Below are 23,606 nucleotides of genomic sequence, written 5' to 3' on the forward strand. Positions count from 1 at the left end.
GTGTGTTAACGAAGAGCAGCGTAACAACAACAAAAGGACCGAAGAGGAGTTGTAACGGAGTTGATACAATGTGTCTTGTTTTTAGCAGGCCCCTTGATAGAGGCACAAGGTATGATTATTGTGTGAATAAATACACGTCTTAAATATTGAATAACTAAAACAGTGCATTCTTTTTAATATATGCTAAAACTAAAGTTGTTTTTAGATCGTATCTGTTCAGTTGTAAACGTTATTGTTAAGTTGCAAATGTAACTGTTGTAAGAGTGTGGTCTTTTGGCTTATACTGTTTTTTTTGTGTGTATATCCATCTCCAGCTCTATGCTTCATTTAATATTCCAGCCGAGATAGTAAGGCTCCCAATCAGACCCGCAAGACGTCGCAGACTGCGGAGGCAGAACAAGCAAAAGCAGAGCTGCAGATCTGGCATCCTCCTTACCTTAAGAAACCATTCACACAAGCCACCTCTGCCAAGTCTGCTTCTCTCCAATGCCAGATTTATGATTCACAAAAAGGATGACCTGGAACTACAACTTGCTGAGAGTTGATATGTTTGTAAAGGTTGTGTTCTGATTATTACGGAGACCTAGCTTCACTGCAAGATACCTGATCCTAGTGTGCAGCTAGTGGGCCATGCCCTGCTCCTCCACAAGGATGGTGCATTCCTTTTAAAACAGGGATTGGGGGCTCTGTATTTACACGCACGATGACTAACAACAGCACAATCATGGACAAGCATTGTTACCCTGACCTTGAATACATGTCAGTCAGATGTCTGCCTTTTTTTCTTTCTTCAAGGAGAGCTAACAGTAGTTGTTAATATGACAGTACATATTCCATCCAAAGCTAATGCTAGCACTAAGCTCTTTAGTTTGCAGGACACCATAAACAAGCAGCAGTGGGCCCACCCTCACATTGTTCACATCACTGCTGAAGACTTTAATAAGGCTTAGTTGAAAACTGTACTTTTGAAATTCTATCAGCATGTCAAATGTCCAACTGCTCCTTTGTATTTTACCATTAAGCATGCCTACAGTGCTGTACCTCTACTCCTCCTTGGCCAGTCAGACCAGCTCTCCCTGCTGCTTATTCAAGTATACACTCCTCTCAGAAGAAGAACCAGGCCTGTCACAAACCTTGTTACAATCTGGCCTGAAACTGCAGTTTCTGAATTTCAAGACTGTCTTGAACATGTGAAGTGGAGCTTATTTAAACATGAGGACTTGGAAGCATTCACAGGAACTGCACTATATTATATCACATTTTGCAGTGGAAGTATGTCTGTGGATCAAAGCATTTGGATTTTCTCAAAGCACAAACCCAGCCAGATGACCAGCTAGATCCATACACTCCTAAAGGCTTGCAACACTGCTTTCAGAATGAGTGACAGAGAGTGACAGATAAATTTAAAAAATGGTAAGGTGAGTTATAAAAGGAAAATATAGGCTAATTTCTCCAGCAATGACTCTCAGGAAGTGTGGCAAGGACTACAGAACAATAAAAAAAGGCTGTGATATGTCAACAGGGGACTTGAGTGTGTCACTAGCAAAAGAACTCAACAGTTTCCTTGCTTATTTTGAGTTACCAGAGCAACACTTAGCTGCTCAATCCCTGCCCTCACCAGATTCCAACTCCCCTCCACTCACTGTAAAGGTAATACCTTTACCTTTTGAACAAAACCTCTAGGTACAGACCCGTGAGTGACACCCAATGACCGTCGCGCAATATCGAATCACCGAGACCGTATGACCCGCGCACAAGACCGAAGGAGCTGCGTGCACGAATGTAAGAAGGCTCAGTTTTAGTCATGCTTTGTAGAGTTGTGCACGGTGTGCAAACCTGAGCGAGCAATGCAGGAGTTTATACTTGATGCTTACGTTGGTGACAGGGGGCAGCACACTACATAACCAGTGGAAATGCAGTGAAAAAAAAGCAGATCGAGCAAACGGCTGTCACATCAAATATGGCTGCACAAATTCAAAAGGAAGAGCTTTTGTGTTTATGGCTGTGATACAGAGAGGATGTTTAAACTTAAAGCATTCTGTTTGACTTTCTTTGATTTATTTGCTTTGAAAGAAATGTTGAGTACATATATGACATTATAAGGATAGTTAACTGTACTGTATTATTGTTTGTGATTCACCCATTAAAAGGCTAATATTTCTTTCCCTCTGTGGTCTATAAACACTCCTTTTTATCGACTGCAGCAGTAATCTCCTTCCGTGAGTTTTGAGCCGTTTGATTATCTTTGTGCTCTCTCATAGAGGGATCATATAAATGCTGATACAGGCGAACCAGCTCCGCTAGAGAACCGAAATCATCCATTTTGAATGGAGTGAGGTGAGCGAGGTGCACCCTCACGCAGCAATCAATGCGTCAAAATCCAGCTTGACCCACGTGTGAAACAGAATGAGCTGCCCAAGACAGTAAAAAAAACATTTTTAAAGAACCTCCCCATTCCCCCCCAAAAAAAGAAATCAAAATCCTAGTTTAATGTGATGTACAATGATAATAAAGACATTCAATCATTTTGGTTTTCTAAGCTCGCTTGGCTGTAGTGGCCAACTTGTATGGGTTTGACTCCAAAAGTGAATCATCCAGTGATTACTTTTTGAAAGTTTTATTAAAACCATAAACTGGTTCATTAGATATTTTGATAACAATAAAGGAACACATTCTTAGAAACAGACACAGGCAGAAACATGATTGCCCTTCAGCCTTCAGCAGCAGGCGATAAGTATCAAACACGCACTTAGTCTATGTTACTGTGGGCCTGTCTGAATGGAACATTAATGTCAAAGTGTGACTAAAGCTGTCACTTTAACACATTTATTAGGCTGTGAAATAATAGGCATTGTCATGTTTGAAAGCTGGCAAGATTTATTCATTCGAGCAATAAAAAAGTTTGCAGCATACAATGGCTATAAATATGTTTTACTATTTTAATCTTAATAGCAGGCATTAGAGCACAGTTTACAACATTTGTGCTGAAAACATGTTTTGGTCTTTCATTTTTGTGTTCATATTATTCCCACATATTACCCATTTAAAGCCATCCGAGAGGCTTTGTGCTCCTGTTACCATGGCAACTGAGCTTTTTTTTTAAATATTCTTGCCTGTTTAAGAGAAAAGTTGTCACGTCTAAGCTCCAACAGCAAGTTTCTAATGAAACCCAAGGCTGCAGGCACAATCAGACCACAAACACTTAAATACTCATCTTCATGTTCACACAACCCTATAAGGCAAAGACACTGCTTCCTCACACCAACACTCACAGCATACCAAACTGCTGCACTGCAAGACTTATTCATTAATATTTATGACTTATATGAAAATATATCTGTCTCACTCTCTCTTACACACACACACACACACACACACACACACACACACACACACACACACACACACACACACACACACACACACACACACACACACACACACATAGTAAAGGGTAAGGAGAAAGACAGAAGTGGATTCACTCAGCAGAAACTGATCAACACCTATAAGACCAGAATTGCAAAGATGCTTGAGAAATGCCGAGTGCTGAATGATATTGCTGAAATGTGCCAAAGAAGGTGAAATAGAATTGTTAAAGGTGAACTAGGATAAAATTAAAAAACACTGACATTTCATAAATGTTATTTAGTCAAACACATCCACACAACATTCCAGAGACCCATTTTTCTGTCATAAAACTTAAATAAACTGTTTTGAGGGTTTAAGTCAATACTTTCCGAAGTGGGTGGTTTGTGGGGCAGAGTTCCCGTCCTGGGTTTATGATATGAGCTGTGCCCCGACCAGCCAAAAATGCCGCTACTGTCCGGTTGTTTACTAGTGAAAATGGAAGAAGAAGCATTTTTTGAATATGAAGAACTGCTGGCGGGGGTGATGGATATACAACCATACCAGTATGAACCTGAATCCATGGCTGGATCTCTGTAATCCGATGAAAACTCTTCAGATTCAGATTCAGATGATCACAAGGACCGTCATGGCCGATAAAACAACGTGCATAATGACCGAGTTGAGAACATGGAACTGTGAAAAACGATTACCTCCAGATCATTGTCATGACATCAGTACACAACACTGCAAATCAACATAAAGACAGCAGGAGAGAGCTAACGTTGCTAACTCAAAGCTAACTCTGATGCTAACTCATCAAAAAACGTGAGTGCGCTTGAGAGTAGCGTTTATGAACTGTCACACCAGAGTAAACTAATCAACAGCAGTTTCAGACTGACATTTGTTTAATCACACATGGACTGTCAATATTTTTTTCATCAATAACAAACTGCTCTCAATCACAAACTGATCTCAGGCTGTCAGGCCTGTAAGCAGCTCAGACCTTTTAATGACAGAGCTTTGATAGTAATTCCCAACTAGGAGCTTATGGATCCAAATTTGAAGGTTTTTATCTGTCAGGAAGCCAAAAAATGAAACTCTAGTAGTATTTTCTGGCAGGTTCAAACAATTATTTCCAACGAACTGAAATATATTGTATTGGTACTTATCCACTCACTGATGAATGGTTGAACGGCTGAATGCTGTGAAACTCAGCAGCTCTGTTGACGTTACACATCGGGGGTTACAGAAAAAGCAGAAAACACCAGAGTGGTTTCTTCAATGTTCGATGTAAAAAAAAGATTATTTTTTTTTAGAAAATTTTACAATAAGCATATTTTATCATTTTCTTTCAACTGATGTTAGCTTAAAAACACTTTTCAGCTTAGCGTTAAAGCTAAAAAAGCAGAAAACTAGCTAAAAAACAGAAGTAGCAAAAGGCTAGCTAAAATCAAAAAGTAGCTAAATGTTAGCTTAAAGTAACAAAATGTTATCTCAAAGGAATTGAAAAGATCTTAGTTCAATTTCTACAAGGAAACATTTTATAAATGAAGTAAATTTATTGGAAAAATACAAAAGTTACAAAAAAATTAAAGTCATAGCACCCATCTTTTGAAGGAGCTGATTGTTTTGATATATGAATGTTTCAAAAAGCAAAGTGTGTACAGAAGTATAACATAGACTACAAAAAAATGTATGAAAATAGAAAGCTCACTAATATAAATAAAAAGAAAGATGTTGGGAGCATTGTTAGGTTTTGTGAGACAATGATAAACAAAAGCAGACAAAAACAGAGGCTGTGATGAAAAGTCAAACTTTGTAGTCAGATAATCATTTTTAGACTTCTGTCATAGTTTGGTATTTTCAGTTTGTTGTGTTTGATTATTGTTTTGTTTCGGTTTAGTTTTCCTGTTTCATGCCCTGTCACTCTCCACCTCCCCAGTACTTTTCCTGTTAGGTCTGCCACGCCCATCTCCACCTGCTTGTAATTATTCTCTCTCACCTGTATCCATTTTCCTCATTATCCTCTGTCTTTAAGTACCGGTCTTTCTCATTCACTACTCACTGGATCATTCCGTTTTGTCTACTTGTGTCTTGCTCCTTGCCATGCCCTGTCTCTCGTTTTAGGATTTTGTTATTGTTAGTTTTGCTGCCACGTCAGCCCTTTTGTTTTGACTGTTTTCTTTAGTTAATAAATTAGTTTTTCATTTTCATCAGCTATGAGTCTGCGTTCTGGGCTCACCTCTGTCTCCATGCCTTATGACAACTTCTCCTATTTTAGTAGAATCTATCTGAATAGAATAGAAGTACTTTATTTATCCCAAACAGGAAATTACTGTGCAGTTGCAGCATACCCATACACACAGATCAAAAAAGAAAAAGAAAAAAGAAAAAGAAAAAAAATAAATAAATAAAATAAATAGATAAAATGCAGAATGTAAGATACATTATACAATATAAACAGTGAGTTACATATTTTTTCATTAAATTCTAATGTACGTTTTGTCATTATTATCACCACCCACCAAAGGTGAAAGGGTGATTTTGTCTGTGTCCATGTGTTCATTTGTCTGTCTGTCAGCAAAATATGTCATGAATCAGTGGGCTGAATTTATTAAAACTCTCATAAAGTAATCATTGGATGTACAGCTACAACTGATTATGCTTTGAAGCCAATCCACTCCTGATGTGCGTTTGTGCAGTGAAGCAAAGTAGTAATAAAACCGTAATGTGTGACACGAAAAGGTAAGTCGGCTTTGCAACTTATAAACTTGATGAAATGATAATATAACCAACCATTCACACCCACATGTATTGATAATTTAAAAAGCACCAATTAACCTAACATGCATGTTTTGGTTTGTGGGAGGAAATCAGAGTACCTGGAGAAAACCTGTGCATGCAAAGGGAGAACATGCAAACTCCATACAGAAAGTATGTCTTCAGAATGAGCGTACACATTGGTCAGAGATGGCGTGAGGTACGACCTATTTTCTCGTCAAATTTGTGTTTTATAGATCACAAACTTTGCATGGAAAGTGAAATACGCAAGTTTCAGGCCCAATTTCGTGCGTTTGCCAGTTTTATAAATGAGACCCCTGGAGAGTGGTGCTGGGGAAAGGGATGTCTGGGTTTCTCTCCTGGACATGCTGCCCTCGTGACTCGACCACGGATAAGCAGTAGAAGACAGATGTCTCTCTGTACTCAAATTTTTGCTGGGAAATTAAAATTTTTGTATGGTCTTGACTGGCTTAATATGCTGGCTTGCGGACTTTTTAACTGTTCTGTCCCAGCAGGTGAGGGTCAGTGGGATTCTCTCTGATGTGTTTTGTCCTCTACCGGCTCCCCTCAGAGCTGTGTTCTTTTATTTATTCAGATATACTAATGCATTGGTGGCCAACCCTGATCCTCCAGTGCCACTATCCTGTATGTTTTACTTGTTTCTCTGCTCCAACACAGCTGATTTCAATCAGTGTGTTATTAACAGGCTTCTGCAGAACATGAAGAGGCAATTTAACCACTCAATCAGGTGTGTTGGAGCAGAGAAACAAAAAAAACAAACATGCAGGATAGTAGCCCTCGATGACCAGGATTGGCCACCCCTGTCCTATTGACAGTTGCAGCCTGTTTGCACAGCATCACATTTTAACATTTGCTGATGACTCAACTGTCCTGTCCCTTCTCAGCAGTGTTGACTCTGATCATGGGCCAGTACTGAATTGTATGAGTCTTCAATTTTAAAGATAAATGTTTCATAGACAAAGAAGATAGTCATTGATTTTAGAAAAGACTCTTCAGTCGTCTTTCCTGTAGCTATTACTGGTGAAGACGTTTAAATGGTGCACCTGCATAAATACATGGGAGCTGTTTTTGACCTGACCTTTGACCTACATGTGGATTCATTTGTAAGACAGTCTATCAGAGAATGTATTTCTATTAGAAGCTCTGTGGTTTTAATATGTATTCAGAAGTCAGTGAAAAAGGTCTGACTGATCCTGGCTGATCCCAATCATCGACTTCAGGGGTAAATCCTGGTCCTTGGGTGCCACTATTCTGCATGTTTTACTTGTTTCTCTGCTCCAACACAGCTGATTCAGTGGTTAAATTGCCTCTTCATGTTCTGCAGAAGCCTGTTAATCAGCCATTGATTCAAATCAGGTGTTAGAGCAGGGAAACAAGTAAAACATGCAGGATAGTGGTACTCGAGGACCAGGACTGCCTAGCCCTGGTCTACTCCGTGGTGAGTTCAACTTGCTTCCATCTGGACACAGGTATCTGTTGCTAAGGTGGGAGACTAATAGACAGAACACTTCACGTATCCCTGCAGCAATCAGGCTTTTTAATTAACAATTGTGATTTTTATTGTCAAGTTTTTAGTATGTTTTGTCACATATGAATGTTTTTTAACTACTGTCTGCAAAAAAAAAAAAGCTCCTATAGAATAATAAAGATCCTTGAACTTTAAATATGGTAAACCCATTTTCAATGATGTTTATTATTATTAATTAATTATACCTGCAAATTACAATCACAGAAAAACAAAATTTAGTGGTTCTTTTTCTTTCCTTTTTTGCTATATTTTTATAAACACCATAATTGTATATTTCATTGTGACATGATGCTATTATTTTGAGGTTACGTTGCTCACCCATAATAAAATTTGATGATGAATATCTCATGCGTAATGGGTTGCCATGGTGTGTGCAAGTAATTAAAATTGCATCGCTGAATGTCACGTCTCACTAGCTCCCGAGGGCACTAATCCTGCTTTGGCTTTAGCTTATTAGATGACCATTATGCAAAAAGCACTCATGGCCTCACCATTTACACACTAAAATCACTCCAGAGTAATTGTATTATTTAATGATATTAATCTTTGTAAAAGGGAAAAGAATACGATTCTTTCAAATTTTTAAGAAAATATTTCATTTTTTCTTGTGCATTAGTTGACAAACGAGGGACTCTGTCCATTTTTGTTCCTTGAAAACTGTCATGCTGTGGCTTAGAATAGAGGACCTAAATTCAGGCAGATAATTAGAAAATTAAAGCATAATTTTATATATTGAAGAAGGAGTGCTACAGTTGCAGGAAATTCAGGCAAAGAAAACGAAACTAAAAAGCAAATCGGGAAAACAAACTTTGACATAATATATCTAAAAGACGAGAAGCCAAAACCCAAGACAACAAATAAAAACAAAATAGTGTTAATAAAACCCAAAAGAACATAACAAAACTAGCATTCCTTGAAAATATGCGTACTGCCCCCCTCCCCACATGCCAAAGTTTTAAATAAATATATTGAGCTGTTTCAGTAAAACCCTAAAAAGCAAAGTTAAGTGTGATGTCACTCAATATTGCAAGATCTCATATGACCTATTAGCACTACTACCACATCAAATTTGAACTCAATATTTGTAAAATTGACTGAATTATAGCCACTGATTTATTTGCTAAGGTTGATAAGCTGTGAAGGTCATCTTGAATTAACTCTGAAAGTTATTCATATGTAAATGACCATCCAATTATTTCATTTGACAGATTTCAGCAAAATTGGTTCACTGGTTTATGAAATCATTTGTGAATAGAAAAAACAATCAAACATACACACAAGCAATTATACATATGCCCGCCTTTCATGGTAGTGCACAATAATCACTAACAGGGGCCAAATATAACTAAAACATCCATCCATTTTCTGTACTTGTTTGTTACTGTTCACAATCACAATCACAGGCTACACCCTTGATGGGATAAAATGTGTACCCCAAAATTTTTTTCTTACTGACAAATGTGAAAACAGGGCTTTAGTTGAAGACTTTTTGCTTCTCATCCAAGGAAAATTTTTGAGACAAAAGAAAAAAGTGCTGAATTTCAAACAAATAAAATGCATTGAGGTGCTGTTCTTTTTTTTTTTTTTAAGAGCGGAAATCACATGCTCCCCCTCAATTTCTTCCTGAAGGCCACTGATATCTTTGTTAACCTCACAAAAAAAAATGTTTTGGTCACATTCTTGAAGGAAAGCCTAATGTTCCATTGTAGGTTTTGGAAAGCTGGAAACTGAGACCTCCTCCTATGTTTAAAGTAGGTCTTTCTTTTTAAATGTAAATTGATTTTTTTCATCTCTCTCAAAATATCTGTCTTTTCTGTCCAACATATGAATGCTAACTCAGTTGATAACAACAACTGTCCTTAGTAAAGACAAAAATGGCTATAACTCAGCCAGCTTTACAAATACATTTTCAGGTTGGGGAGAGTTGGTTGAACCCAAAATGAAGGCAGACAAAGAGGAACTCAAAAGTAGAACTAATTTATTAACAAAAGAAAACAAAAGGCTGACGAGGCAGTAACTAAAACTAAATGACAAAAACTTACACAAGCAGGATTCCAGGAACACGAGGGGCGAGACAGGAGGAAAAAACAGACAGCACATAGGAATGGAAATGAACCAGAAGAGAATTGAAGGAGATGACTAGGTTTTAAAAGCTGATTACAGGGAACACAAAGGGCACTGGGAACAAGACACCAAAACTAAACACAAGAACCAAATAACATAATTAAAGAAACAATAAACTCAATAAAAAAAACAAAACCAAAGACCCCCAAATCCCGACATATATAGCTAGTTTTGGTGTGGTAGTTGCAGATAGTCATCTCAAACAAAATCTGAGCACTAATACATCTTGCAAGATCTGATAATATTGCATGATGTTATTTACAAGGTTTTTCTTAATCAGCTATAACTTCTTTCCCATCATAAGAAGATCTCAGTTTAAAACACTGGTAAGAAAGGCAGCAGATAATATAAATTTAGTTGAGGAAGGTTCAGTCTTTAGTTACTTTTGGAGATTTTCTTTAAAATCCATCCACTGATTCGATTCATTAGATAATTTGCTGATATGACAAACATACACAGAGACGCAAGTAAAAAACATTACTGCCCATTCGCCTTCAAAGGTGGGCAATAAAAATAGGTTACACATGTGCCTCCAAGAAAAGAAAACTAAAACCAGAAATGATATCTATATTAAACTTCATGTGATGCAATTATTATTTTATTTTTTTTGTTGTTGGAAGAAGGCAAATAAACAATCCAAAAGCAGAACACAGACATCAGATTTCTGCCTTTTGGAAGTGGCCGATAATGCTTTTGCTTGTCTATGTATTATTTGTTAGCAAAATGTTTCATAAACCATTGGACAATTTTAATAGAAACTCTCAGAAGGTACAATAAAGCAAATAATATACATATATATTCACATCCAGGGCTGAAGCGTTTAGACATGATGTGAGGAGCTCTTGATGTTGCAATGTTTTACTATGGATTGATCAATATGGTTCTATTCACATCCTGAGTCAATAAGAGCACAGATATTAAGTCATTATAAAACAACAGAGTGGTAGAAAGTGAAAACCGGGGCTGTTTTGGTAGAAGGATGCTAGAGATGTAGCTGCCAGGAAAAAGACAAAGAGGTAGGCCAAAGAGGAGATATATGAATGCAGTTAGAAAGGACATGGAGATAATTGAAGTGAGGATAGAGGACACAAAGGACAGAGTGAGATGCAGGAGATTGACATACTGAAGGGACCAATGAAGAAGGAACAGCCGAAAGAAGAAGAAGAAGAGGTATCAAAGTAGATGGCCACACTCAGCTCTTGATCTGATACAAGTAGTTGACCTGCTGTCTATGGTTTTATGTCAGCCGTGCTATAAAAGGGCTGTCATAAAACAATGTGATGTAACATATCAACATGTATATGGTTTGAAAGTCTTTTAAAATACAAAATGAGAGCATTTCCATAGTTACTTTTAATGTTTGCAATTCAGGCATTTCTTTTGTCAGTAGAGACAGAGCTATATTTAATGCTACAAATTTAATGACACATTTAAAATCCAAACTCTTGGCTAACTCACCAAGCTAACTTCTAAATCTAATATGGCTGAGCAGTACAGTTTAGAGGGAACTCTAAAGAAAAGAGATATGTTTCCAAAGGAAGTGATAAGACAAAAAGATTATAAAATGGGGGACTAAATTTATCCCTCTGGATGACCAACTCATCACTGTGGTGGAGAAAATAGGTTTTCATCTCTTTTTGAAACTGTTGGTGTCTTGGTTGGTTCTGCCCTCCTAACAATACATAACTGACAGTGCTACCCAAGCTGTATAAAAGTTGTTGTTTTGTTGTTGATAATGAAAAAAAACCCCTTGAAAACAGGTTTTCTTTACCGCAATGTAGTGCTAATGAGGTACTTTATAACATTGTTTTTATTAACTTAAATGTTTATATAGTCTTTAATCTTAAAATTTGTACTGTAAAAAATAATTAAAAAAAAAATAACGCAGTTATTGACCATAACTTAATCTTATATGACTTGGGCTGGTACTGGAGACAAAAAAAAATCTTGACTGGAATGTCTCTAATTTTGAGTGAAATATTTTGTATGTCAAGTACTTACTGTTATGGTCTCTTTCCACCTCTACGTTTCCTAAGACCATTGCAGGGACTCCAAAGACGGAAGCCAATACCCACACACAGATATTCACCACCTGCAGAAATGACAACACAGCACTGGTAGAGAACTTTTGGTTAAAACATACCACATTACTTATGCAAAATACAATGAACCTAAAACCCTGAACATGTATCTTTTTAAGAACCCATAAATGTGAACTGATATTGACTGATAGTTTATATCAAACAGGTTAAAACAAATAACAAAATAAAACAAGGAGAGAAAAAAATGCATAAACAAATGCAAAGTAGAAACTACACAAAAGGCATAAAGAGAGACAAAGAGAGAGAGCTTGCCATTTTTTATCTGTTAGAAAGGCAGTAAGAAGAAGTGAAAACTTATTTACTGTCACGGTGTTGTCAATGTTAGTTTGTATTTTGATATCCTGTTTATGTAAATGATGACAGCAGTCTCAACATGTTCTTAGATACGGAGGTGAAGTCAAGGGACTGTTAACATTTGACCAGATGTCAGCTGGCGCTTCATAGTCATTGAAAAAGTGATTTTCAAAAGAGACATCTCATTTTGGAAACTTTTACCTTTGCCTTGTGTGGAGTCCTCATGTCCAGCGCTTTGACAGGGTGGCAGACGGCCACATATCTGTCCATGCTCATCACAGTCAGCGTGAAGGTGCTGGTAAACATGTTGTAGTAATCGATAGACATCACAGTCTTACACAAGGTGTTCCCAAATGGCCAAAAGCCCAGGAACACGTCAGTGCCCTGAAATCATTCAAAGATCAGAGAATAATTTAAAACCACTAACTTTTTAATAAAGAACATTTACATAGAATCAAACTTGCAGCTGTAAAGGAACATGAGTCAGTTTTTGTAAAACCGATTAATAAAAAAAGGGTGAGTTCTTTAAAAGTATTCAGTGGATGAGATGGATCAAAATTCACAGCTCTGACTCTGACAGAAAGGGGAAAACTGTTTAAAAATAATGCTGGCATCTAGTACTAATGTAAGGAATCATGGTGTCTGTTAGGATCTGTGCCATTCATTCATCCATTATTTGCCTATTGTTCTGGAGTCGGGTTGTGGGGTTAGCAAGTTGAGCAGGGAGGCCCAGACATCTCTTTCCACAGCCACCTCTTCCGGCTCTTCTGGAGGGATTCCAAATCATTATCAGGCCAACTAAGATACATAGTCTCTCCAGCATGTCCTGCGTCTTCAAGTTATACATGCCTTAAACGTGTCCTAGGAGGGAACCCTCATTGTTTCTCCCGAATCCAAGGTTTTAACATTGACTGAATAGACCTTACCAAGCAGGTTGAAAAGTGTGATTCATCTGTAATTATAACAAACCCTACTGTCTACCTTCTTCAAAAAGGGGAACCACCTCACCAATTTGCTAATACAGTGGCAGTGCCCCTGATATCCATATGATGTTGCAAAGGCATGTCAACCAAGACAGTCCAGCAACATGTAGAGCTTTGAGATTTTTTTTGAGATCTCATCCACATCCCAGAGCCCTGAATCCACAAAGCTTTTTAACTATCTTGGCAACCTCAGCGCCTAGTTATGGATGGACTCACCCCAAAGTCCCCAGACTCCACTTCCTCCATGGAAGATGTCTTGGTGGGATTGAGAAGATCCACATAGTATTCCTTCCACCACCTAAGGACATCACTGATTGAGGTCAACAGCACCCTACAATACAGTGTTGGTGAAGCGCTGCTTCCCCTGCCTCAGCTGTCTGACGGCTTGCCAGAATCTTCTTGGAGCCAATTCAGAGTCTCTATTCAAAGCCTCACCAAACTCCTCCTGCTGAGACCCCTAAGCTGCCTCTGGAGTTCTACCAGCAAAAAAGACTTCATAGGACTCCTTCTTCAGCTTAACAGCCTCCCTCACCCATGGTGTCCACCACCAGGTTAAATGATGGCCACCACGACAGGCACCAACAACATTGTGACCATGGCTCAGGGCAGCTATTAAAGATTCTACTGTTTTATATTTTCCTTACAAAGCATCTCGCTGTCAAACTACAGTTTTTATTGTGGTTCCTAGAGTTCCCAAAAGTAGAATGGGAGGCAGAGCTTTCATTTATCAGGCTTCTCTCTTGTGGAACCAATTTCCAGTTTCTGTCCATGAGACTGACACACTGTATACTTTTAAGACCCAGCTTAAGATTTTCCTTTTGATAAATCTTATAGTTAGGGCGGGGTTGGGTTTCCTGAGCTATCTCTTTGTTATGCTGCTATAGGCTTAGACTACTGGAAGACAAATTGACCACTTTTCCTCACCCTGTGCTGCCATTTCCTTGCTCTACTCTCCATGTTTGTATTTGTAACTATTTCTGTCATTAACATGTATTTTCTTTGTTTTTTTCCTATTACAAATAACACCTGCACCAGTTAATTTGTGTTTGTCTGTATCTCTTTCCTGTCCTTTTGGCCATTTCGGCCTTCTTTATCTGTCTCTGAATAATGCTCTCCTTACCTGCTCTGTGAGTTTTAGTAGCCGGCCCTCTTTTGGCAGCTTTGCTGTGGTGTCATCATCTTTACATTCCCTAATAATAGATTTAATGGAGCTCCATAGGATGTTCAGGGTTCTAAGATTTTTTTTAATAAGCCATCCCTGATCTGGTCTTTTCCACAACTTTGTTTTTGACCTGTGTGGAGAGTTCCTTGATCTTCATGCTGTTTCTTATCTGGTGGTAACCCTTAATTCCACAACAGTCCAATAGTATATACACCTCAGAACAGTTCTATTTAAACTGAGGTCAACTGATATTTAGATTTCTCATAGGTGAATCCTATTGTAATAATTATGTGGCTTCTGAAAGAAATGGTTGGGGCTTCAAAGCAAAGAGCCTGAATATATATACAAATGAAGTGCAATGTTGAGTGGACTGAACTAACATAGCACTTTTCCAGTCATTTTTAATCAGACTTAGGATTATCGATTTGTGACAGGAAGAAGCTGCAATCAAACCTACAACCTACAGCCTTCTGATTATAAGACAACTATTTTACGCACTGAGCCACAGTCACCCACATACTGTGGGTGTCACCCACACAGTCACTCACAGTATGTGGTAACTTTATTGTGATTTTAGTTTAGTTATCTTAGTAATTCTTATGTTGGGTGTTTAGCGGGCCTTTTGGTACTTTTAGTCATGTTGTACCCTTAGCTTAGCATTGTCATGTTTCAGCTTATGTTAGCTTATTTAGCCTTCCTGCACATTTAGTTTAGTTTAGTTTAGTTTATCTTAGCTCATATTTTGACTGTCTTAGCCTGATTGTTGTTTAGTTCAGCTTTAACTTTATCATGATTTTATTTAGAGTATTTTAGCTACTATTTTGACTGTTTTAGCTCATGTTTAGATATGTTTAGTTTCATGATTTCATTTAGATTATCCTATATTTCATTTAGATTATACATGATTGATCTGTATTTGATTATGATGTTTCTATGATGCTTGCTGTATTTGATTCTGTATGTACCTAATTGTTGTTTATTTGATTCTGTTGTTGTTTCTGTGTTGTAAAGCACTTTGGATTGCCTTGCTGCTGAAAAGTGCTAAATTTCACTTCACTTCACATACACCTCTTTTCAGTTTGACATTTTTTATAACTGTTTAAAACAAGTTCCTTTTTCTCATTTAAATGGTTTGATCTAGAATATTTTGTAGATGTTGGTGTAGATTCTCATCATTCAGGACATAGTACCCCCACCCCCACCACCACCACACACAAAGTAAATAAAAATGAAAAACAGAACAATTTTTCTATTTTGTAGACATGCTTTCGATCCAGAACACTTTCTTAATTAAAAAAGGAAAAGAAAAATACAAATACAAAAACAAACAAACAAAAAAACAAAACAAAACTGGGGAGTGTAGACTTCCAAGCTTTTAAACTGCATGCCATTATGGTCTTTGTTTACCTGGCCGATAAAAGAAATGTTTTGGTCACATGCATGAAGGTTTTATTTAGAGTGAAAATAATGAGGGTCAAGCCTAATGCTCTATTATGTGTTGTAGAAAGGTGAAATCTGAGGCCTACTCCTCTGTTTCAAGTAGGTTTGTCTTGTTTGACCTAAATGTCTTCCTTTACTCTTTTTTCATACCATCTCTCTTCATGGTCCAAAATATGAACATTTTGGTCCTCAAAAGAGTGTACCTTATCCTTGAGGTTTTCCTGTAGAGCTGGCTGTCCTGTGTGGAGCCATGTGGCTGTGCCGTTTCCAATATAGAGGTCTAGGGTATCATTTATAAAAGATTGCGTAGGATTCATACTAAAAGTGTATGTACGCCCAAAAGGCAAAAATGGTCATTTATGAAGCCATGCACATTCACAACAGCAAGCAATTTCCCTTTATCAAATCTTACATAAATAACAGGGATTTCTTTGTTTCAATAGGTAACTTCTCATCGAAGCGGACAGAAGTCACATATGGGGTCACCCAAAGTTCAATCCTGACACTGCTCTTATTCAATATCTATATGCTCCCACTAGCTCAGGTTATAACAGTAAAGGGTCACACAGATTTACGGACTGTGGAAACATCAGATCACTTCCAATCCACAAATTCCTCCTTCCCAGATGCTGTTTGCATTAACAGCCTCTTGCAAGGGCGAGGATTTCACCTTAATTAACTCACCAGTGAAAGAAACCTAGATGGCTCTCTGATCTTATGAAGAGAAGAGAAAGCAGACCCCTTTCACAGCAGCCTAAAAGAATGTTTAAACAATCACGGTGTGATACCAACCTAAGGATTTACACCCTTTTTTTAGACCTCTGGGCTTGTCTATTGTACTACTTTGGAAGAAATTTACATTCTGAGAACCAATCCACAAAAGTGGTCTAGTTAAAATCAACCAGTCATGCCATAGTGTCCTTTTGGGATTCTAGGTCCCTGCTCAGCATAGTTTGAACTACATTATCAAATGTGCATTTTCTAATCTGTTCGAAATAAGTTTCTGGACTGCAGTCCTCATGTTAAAGTGTGATATTGTGCTAACTTTTCTTTTTTTCCAGTTAAAAAAACAACTACATATTCTTATTTTAAAATTACAAGAGTCATACTTTTCATCTTTAATGTTTGTATTTGTCTATATGTTTTCTGTTTTGCTTTCATTCATATGCATATCAGATGTTATGTGAGAAAACTTAATTTAATCAATGATCAAGTCTGCTTCTCCTTTTGCTAATTAAATTTAATTTTAAGACAGAAAAGGAATGCAATGATCTAATCACGTTTAGTTTTTCTCCTCTCTCCTTTGTGCATAAGTGTCAAAATTCCCCCTCTGAGGATGGGTACTGCTCATTGGCTAAATGACCACCAAAACTCACGCCTTCTTTTGAGAACCACGGCTCCGATTGGATTATCAGCGTACAAAGCCCAACCCCCTTTCTTTTATTTTCTTCTCTTCTCTTTTCTCTTCTCTCTTCTTTTCTTCCGTGTTTGTTGTTTTGTTTTGTTTTTGTGTTTGTTTTGTTTTTCCGTGTTCATCAGATTTTCCCTTTTGAGCAAAATTTTTGTTGTTAAGAAGTTTTCAGGTTTTTTTGGCGGTCGACTTTGACATTAATTTAGGAAGTCAGTTAAATAGGTAAACAGTCAGAGCTTTTATTAAATTCCACTGTGTCATCTTCATGAGATTGACTCTTCACCCCAGCCTAACCATCAAACCAGCTTCGAACAGTCATTCACCTGCCTACCGAGGACGAGCTGCTGACTGTTGGACCACCAGAACCAGCCAAAGGTTCGACTCAAAAGGGGGAAGCTTGCAAGCCTGAGAACACCATCCCGACTGTGAAACACGGTGGTGGCAGCATTATGTTATGGGGTTGTTTTGCTGCAGGAGGGACTGGTGCACTTCACAAAATTGATGGCATTATGAGGAAAGAACATGGAAATACTGAAGCAACATCTCAAGACATCAGCCAGGAAGTTAAAGTTTGGGCGCAAATGGGTCTTCCAAATGGATAATGACCCGAAGCATACTGCCAAACTGGTTACAAAGTGACTTAAGGATAACATAGTCAATGTTTTGGAGTGGCCATCACAAAGCCCTGATCTCAATCCTACTGAAACTTTATGGGCAAAGCTGAAAAGGCACGTGTGAGCATAATGGCCTACAAACATTGCTCAGTTACACCAGTTCTATCAGGAGGGATGGGCCAAAATTCCTGACAACTATTGTGAGAAACCTGTGGAAGGATATCCAAAACATTTGACCCAAGTCATACAGTTTAAGGGCAATGGTACCAAATGCTAATGAGGTGTATTTAAACTTTTGACATTGAAGAAAGTACTGCCTTAAAAACATTCTATCTCTCATTATTATGGCATTTAGCAAATAGAAATAATTTAGAAAATCCTAATTAACCTAAAATACGAAAAGTTTATTCAGACGGTGCGAAAAAATGCTTGTCTTTTTATATAGTGTATGTAAACTTGTGTTTTCAACTGTATCTTACTTTCCATCTATCCATTCCAACCAAGAATGTCTGTTTTTAAATTCCCTAGCCTGACTGTCACTCCACATAGCTGGCCTGGAGCTCACATCTAAAAAAACAAAGAAGAACTTTTACAACAGAGTACAAAGCATAGTGCTTTGTTGATTATTGGAACGACAACACACTTTGACACGAACACAATGACACACAGTTGTATACTAGCCACTTGTACATACCAGGGGTAACACTGACATCAGCCTCGTTATTGCTGGTTTTGGCCATCAAAGTGGCAGGTTCTTCTAAAGCTGCCTCTGTGACTTCAGGAGCAGCAGGTTTATCAAAACATTAAAAAAGTATGGCTTGTTTTCTCTTCATTTTTAAGTCCATTGTTGTAGGCATTGAAAATCATCTAACTGATGCATTTCTCAACTTAAGTTTGTCTATCTTGTACCCGCTACTTCCCCAGCCGATTATACAGGAGCAGCTGAATAAAAAAAACAATCACAAAGCAGTAAGCTGTGATAGTGCGCACAGCCAATGGCTGTGAGCCTTAGATGGAACACGAGGAAAGGGGAGCATATGGCAGCAGGTGACAAAGCAGCTGAGAGCAGCAGTGAAGAGTTTGCACCGGTCCTTATAAGCAAATGTAATAAACAAGTGCTACAGGCAGATTGTTACAGAAGCATTTAACTGCAGGTTAATGTATCAATGACATGTGCCCAATGATATGTCATGTATCATTGGGCACTTTTAAGTGGTTATACGGAAATTCCCAAGCTTTTCTAGTGGGTATATGGCGTATACCAGCATATCACAGAGACTACAATACTGCTTGCAAACTCCGCAACTGGCATTTCAGGAGGCCAATGGCATGCTCCACAGTTGAGCACACACGGGTATGAGTGATATTAAAGTGCACCTCTTCTGCGCTCTGGAGGTTTGGAAATGGGGTTATCAGCCAGCACCTGAGGGGGTAGCCACTGTCTCCTGCAGATTATAGTGGAATAGTACATCAGGTCCTTATAGTTAGAATTTCACAAATTAGTTTTTCATGGACTCACCAAGAAGCCAGCCATCACCTATAGCCCCTGCCTGCAGCCTATTGGCTACACTGCTTTGCGCCAGGATAAAGGAGTCATGTGTTGAGCCAGGCCAGTGGGTCACTAAATTTGTCAAGTGCATGTTGGAGGCACATATGACTTGCACATTAATAGAAAGCACGTTTTCTATATACATACACAAATTCATTGTCATATGGAGCCCTTATCGCAATATGGGTGCAGTCAATCACGCCGATTACATTTGGAAAACCAGACATTGCTGTAAACTGCCCGTTAATGTTGGCCCATTCTCCCACAGTGTAGGGAAATCTGATGAACTGGTCATATTAACAATGCCATCCAGGATGGCAGACATTATTGCGCTCAGCGCTGGCTGTGATATCCCAGACCTAAGGATAACTTCACACAATTATATTGTTCTTTAAAGTGGCTTCATGCAGAAAGTTAATTATTTGATTAATTCAAACATATACCTGTCTGCTAATTCCCACTGGTGAGAGACAGTTGCCAGGAAGCCCAGAGACGTTAACACTTGTAACTGGACAGGGATTGTGTGGTTCCGGCAGGTCAGTCTTTCCAATACCGGACCCAGTTCAGCACATAGATCCGAGAGCAATGCTCTAGGGAGTCTAAATCAGCTTATAAGCCAGTCATCATTGTTGTGGAAATCTTTATTTAACAAGAACAAAAATACGTGATAAGAGACAAGGCAGTCCGTAGAATGGTTGTCAAGTAATGTTTATTGCAATATTGCAAGGCACGGAGCATAACAGAGAACAGTGTTTGTTCTCGGATACAAAAGTCTGTGCACCGAGGTTGTGTCTTGGACCCCATTATATACAGCTGGGATTTGTATGACCTCATGTTTATCTAACAGATACTAACATTTTGCTCAAGATGTGTGACTGCATTTGATAAAACTGCCACCACAAGAGTGATTACTTCCAGCAGATCTTGTCCTGATCGAAAAACACTTTTCTAAGAGCAACCAAAGATAAACAGTGATGAGAAGGCATTTAGGTCATCACAAAGGGAAATACTAAATGGCACCTTTTCTGGTGACACAGAAAAGGGGTCACTGGCTTTTGGCCTCCGAGGGGACAAATGTATGAATTATTTTTTTTCCATCACATGGGCCAGAAGATCTTGGTGATACCTGAAAACGTGTTCCCTCCTGATTTGCCCATTTACAGTCTTATGCTGGTGTAGATTCTCAGTCATCCATTTACAGTCTTCCAGCAGGGCCAATGCATCCATTGCGCAGCTTTACACACGGGTGTCACAACAGTATTTAAATGTTTACAGCCATCAGTGTGAATGTCTCACAGCTTATCACAATTTATGCCTTGATCTGTGGTAAATAAATAGATAAAATAAAATAAAATAAAACTGTGGTACATCTCACCCTGGTGATCATCGAGGAGAGAAATGTAATGTGAGAAAATAATTAAATATTGTGCCAACTTTGATTTAGGATTGAGGCTCCCTTTTTGTTTTTTTGCTTATTTGAAAGGTTCATGTGTAGTTATGGCTCACCAGTGCAAGTATATGTCACACTGCATTTTTGAATACTTATAATAAAGTCAATCCATGGTTAAAGTTTGATATGTCATTAAAGGTCTGAGGGAATCATGATGAAGTGTGGCTTAAATTCCCCACCTCATCATCTCTGCTGCCATTTCCCTAACCCTAACCCTAACCCTAACCAAGAGTATATCATACACATGGCTCAGAGTGTGTGTGAGGGACTGCACATTTTCCCGCCAAGTTTGTTTTATAGATCATGACCTTTGCGTGGAAAGTGACATACGCAGTTTCAGGCATTCAGTTTTTGTGTGTTCGCCAGCTTTATAAATGAGACCCCTGAATATTCCTCACTGCGATGAACTGCATACACCAAACCACTCAGTTTGTGTTTGGATGTTTTGTCCTTAGGATCAGCCTCTGTCTGAAAATCATTTTAGTTTTGAAGTTGTGTTTGAGAAGTTGTGTTAGGAGAAAATCCTTGTGAGTTTCTCAGATACTCCAGCAACAAAAAGGGTGCGAATGTTTTTGCATTTGTTGTTCGTGCCCTCTCTGTTCTGTGGCATGTTTTTTTTAAAATATCCTTGCCGACTTATCAAGCCACTCTTTTGGGGACCGTAAGTTCATATTTTGGACGGAGAAGACAAATGATTTGAGGAGGTAAAAGAAGCCATTTATGTCAAATAATAAAGACAAACTTTAAAGAAAGGCATAGGTCTCAGATTTCAGCTTTTTAAAATTTACATTGGAGGATTAAGCTTGATACCATGTCATTTTCACTAATTAATATCTTAATGAATGGGAGGAAAGGATCTCTTTTGTAAGCCAGGGAAACAAAGACCCAAACAAATTAGTATAGGTACATTACCTATAATCAAATTAAATTGATTAAAATTCCAATTTTTAAGACAACATAGGAGAAAAAAAAATAACAAGTGGAGAGTGATAACATACCGTACCAGGGGCACACAGAAGGATATGGTCACAGCAATTTTTTGCATTTGTGAAATCCTACCTGAAAAGGTAGTGTAGCCAGGAACAAGGAGTCAGCTAGAGCCAGGTTAAAGATGTAAATATTTGTGGCTGTTTTCATCTTTGTGTATCTGAGGAAAAAAGAACACACAAGCTCAGTCAAAAGAAAGAAACAGAGTAGAATTTAGTGTTTATCTAATCAACTTTTACTCCCTTCATTAACTTTCTGAAACCAATTGACAAGTTAATGAACCATGCCAACACAAAAGCATCAAAGTCCCCTTATTGTAGGAAATCAGCTGTCACACTTTATTGTGATTTTTCTAGTTTTGTACATTTTTCAGCATCTAACTACTTCTGCATACTTTATGCTATTTTAACCACTCAAACTTTTAAATATTCAGTTCATTCAGGATGTCTGTGCTGACCTTTGATATCACGTCACTGGAAAAAAAAAATTGACTGAAAAACTTGGTTCTGAGCAGCAAAAATAATTTTAGCTTTTAGCTCCTGTTCTGATTGTTTTAACTTTAACAGTTATTTTAACAATTTATTGTTTGACAAATTTCAGGTATGTCATTCAGCGCTCTTTACACTACACTTTTCCTCAGTTACTATTCACTCATTATTTCTTGTTTCATACTTTTTGATATAATACTATTTTGGTCAAACCTCGTAGGTAGGTAGGTAGGTAGGTAGGTAAGTAGGTAGGTAGGTAGGTAGGTAGGTAGGTAGGTAGGTAGGTAGGTAGGTAGGTAAGTAGGTAGGTAGGTAGGTAGGTAGGTAGGTAGGTAGGTAGGTAGGTAGGTAGGTAGGTACATTTATTTATATAACATAAATAAATGTAAATAACATTATGTGCAATCTCATGTGAGGTGAGATTTTTCTGAGATGTGTTATTTCTCAGAGTGTATGTTGGGGTTGACGCTCTGCTACTACAACATTAACTTTTAGCTCAACATCTGAAAATTTGACTAGGTAATTTTTTTGTATTGAATAAGGTCTATCAGCTGTGGTGGCCATCTTGATTTGCTAATAGACAGACAGGGTTGATTCTAACAGTTAATACAAAAATTTTAAGATAAGATACGTGTAGCACTTGCAGTTTGTATTAGGGATAATGCTTAAGTACTACCATACAACATTTTAGGTAATTATCTGTAAACTTGGCAGCGTTATAACCATTTTTGTGTTTTCTAATGTCAGTTGGCTATTGTGACTTCCTTGATATGTGTTGACTCCAAAGCTTCATTAGCTGCAGGTGTGAAAGTGATTGTTTTCTGAGGGTTTCCTTAACATACAACCAAAAATTCATGAAACATTTTGCTAACTGTGCAGATTAATGAACACTGAAACACACAAAGACAAACAAAGACATGGGTAAAAACAATATTACCCTTCTAGTCTTTGGTGGCAGATGACAATCAAAGCCAGATAAACTATTTTAATACCTGTACTAAAAATCACCTATGTGGTCCAATATTTTTATTGACTGTAGACACCTTTGATTTTTCAGTCGTGACATATACACCGATATGAGAGATTCATGGTGAAATGATAAATAAATGATGTAAAGTCTGCATTGAGCAGAAATCTGGTGAGATGCAATATCTGCCCTAAATAAAACTTTACAAATACTCATTGCAGCAATTGCCACTACTCCATTCCTGGTTCGACCTTAAACCCCCATCTCTGCTGTAGCTCATATGAAGCTCAGCCTCGGCCTTTGGTACATTTTCTTCTCAAACCATCTTTTTCTGGCATTTTCTTGAATCCACTCGAT

General features: G+C 38.0%; 1 protein-coding gene across 2 annotated transcripts in view; it reads right to left on the reverse strand.

The window, feature by feature from the left end:
• The window catches only part of oprl1 (opiate receptor-like 1), a 219,432-nt gene that overhangs the window by 46,782 nt on the left and 149,044 nt on the right, over positions 1–23,606 (reverse strand). For both annotated transcript variants that reach the window (XM_017435046.3, XM_017435045.3), the window contains 3 exons: positions 21,867–21,954; positions 12,400–12,582; positions 11,804–11,894 (listed from right to left, as the gene is read on the reverse strand). In XM_017435046.3, the coding sequence (XP_017290535.1) occupies positions 11,804–11,894; positions 12,400–12,582; positions 21,867–21,944 (352 nt within the window). In that variant the 5' untranslated portion in view covers positions 21,945–21,954. The remainder of the gene's footprint in view (positions 1–11,803; positions 11,895–12,399; positions 12,583–21,866; positions 21,955–23,606) is intronic.

This window comes from Kryptolebias marmoratus, linkage group LG8 (assembly GCF_001649575.2).
Source record: "Kryptolebias marmoratus isolate JLee-2015 linkage group LG8, ASM164957v2, whole genome shotgun sequence".
NCBI classification, from domain to species: Eukaryota; Metazoa; Chordata; class Actinopteri; order Cyprinodontiformes; family Rivulidae; genus Kryptolebias; species Kryptolebias marmoratus.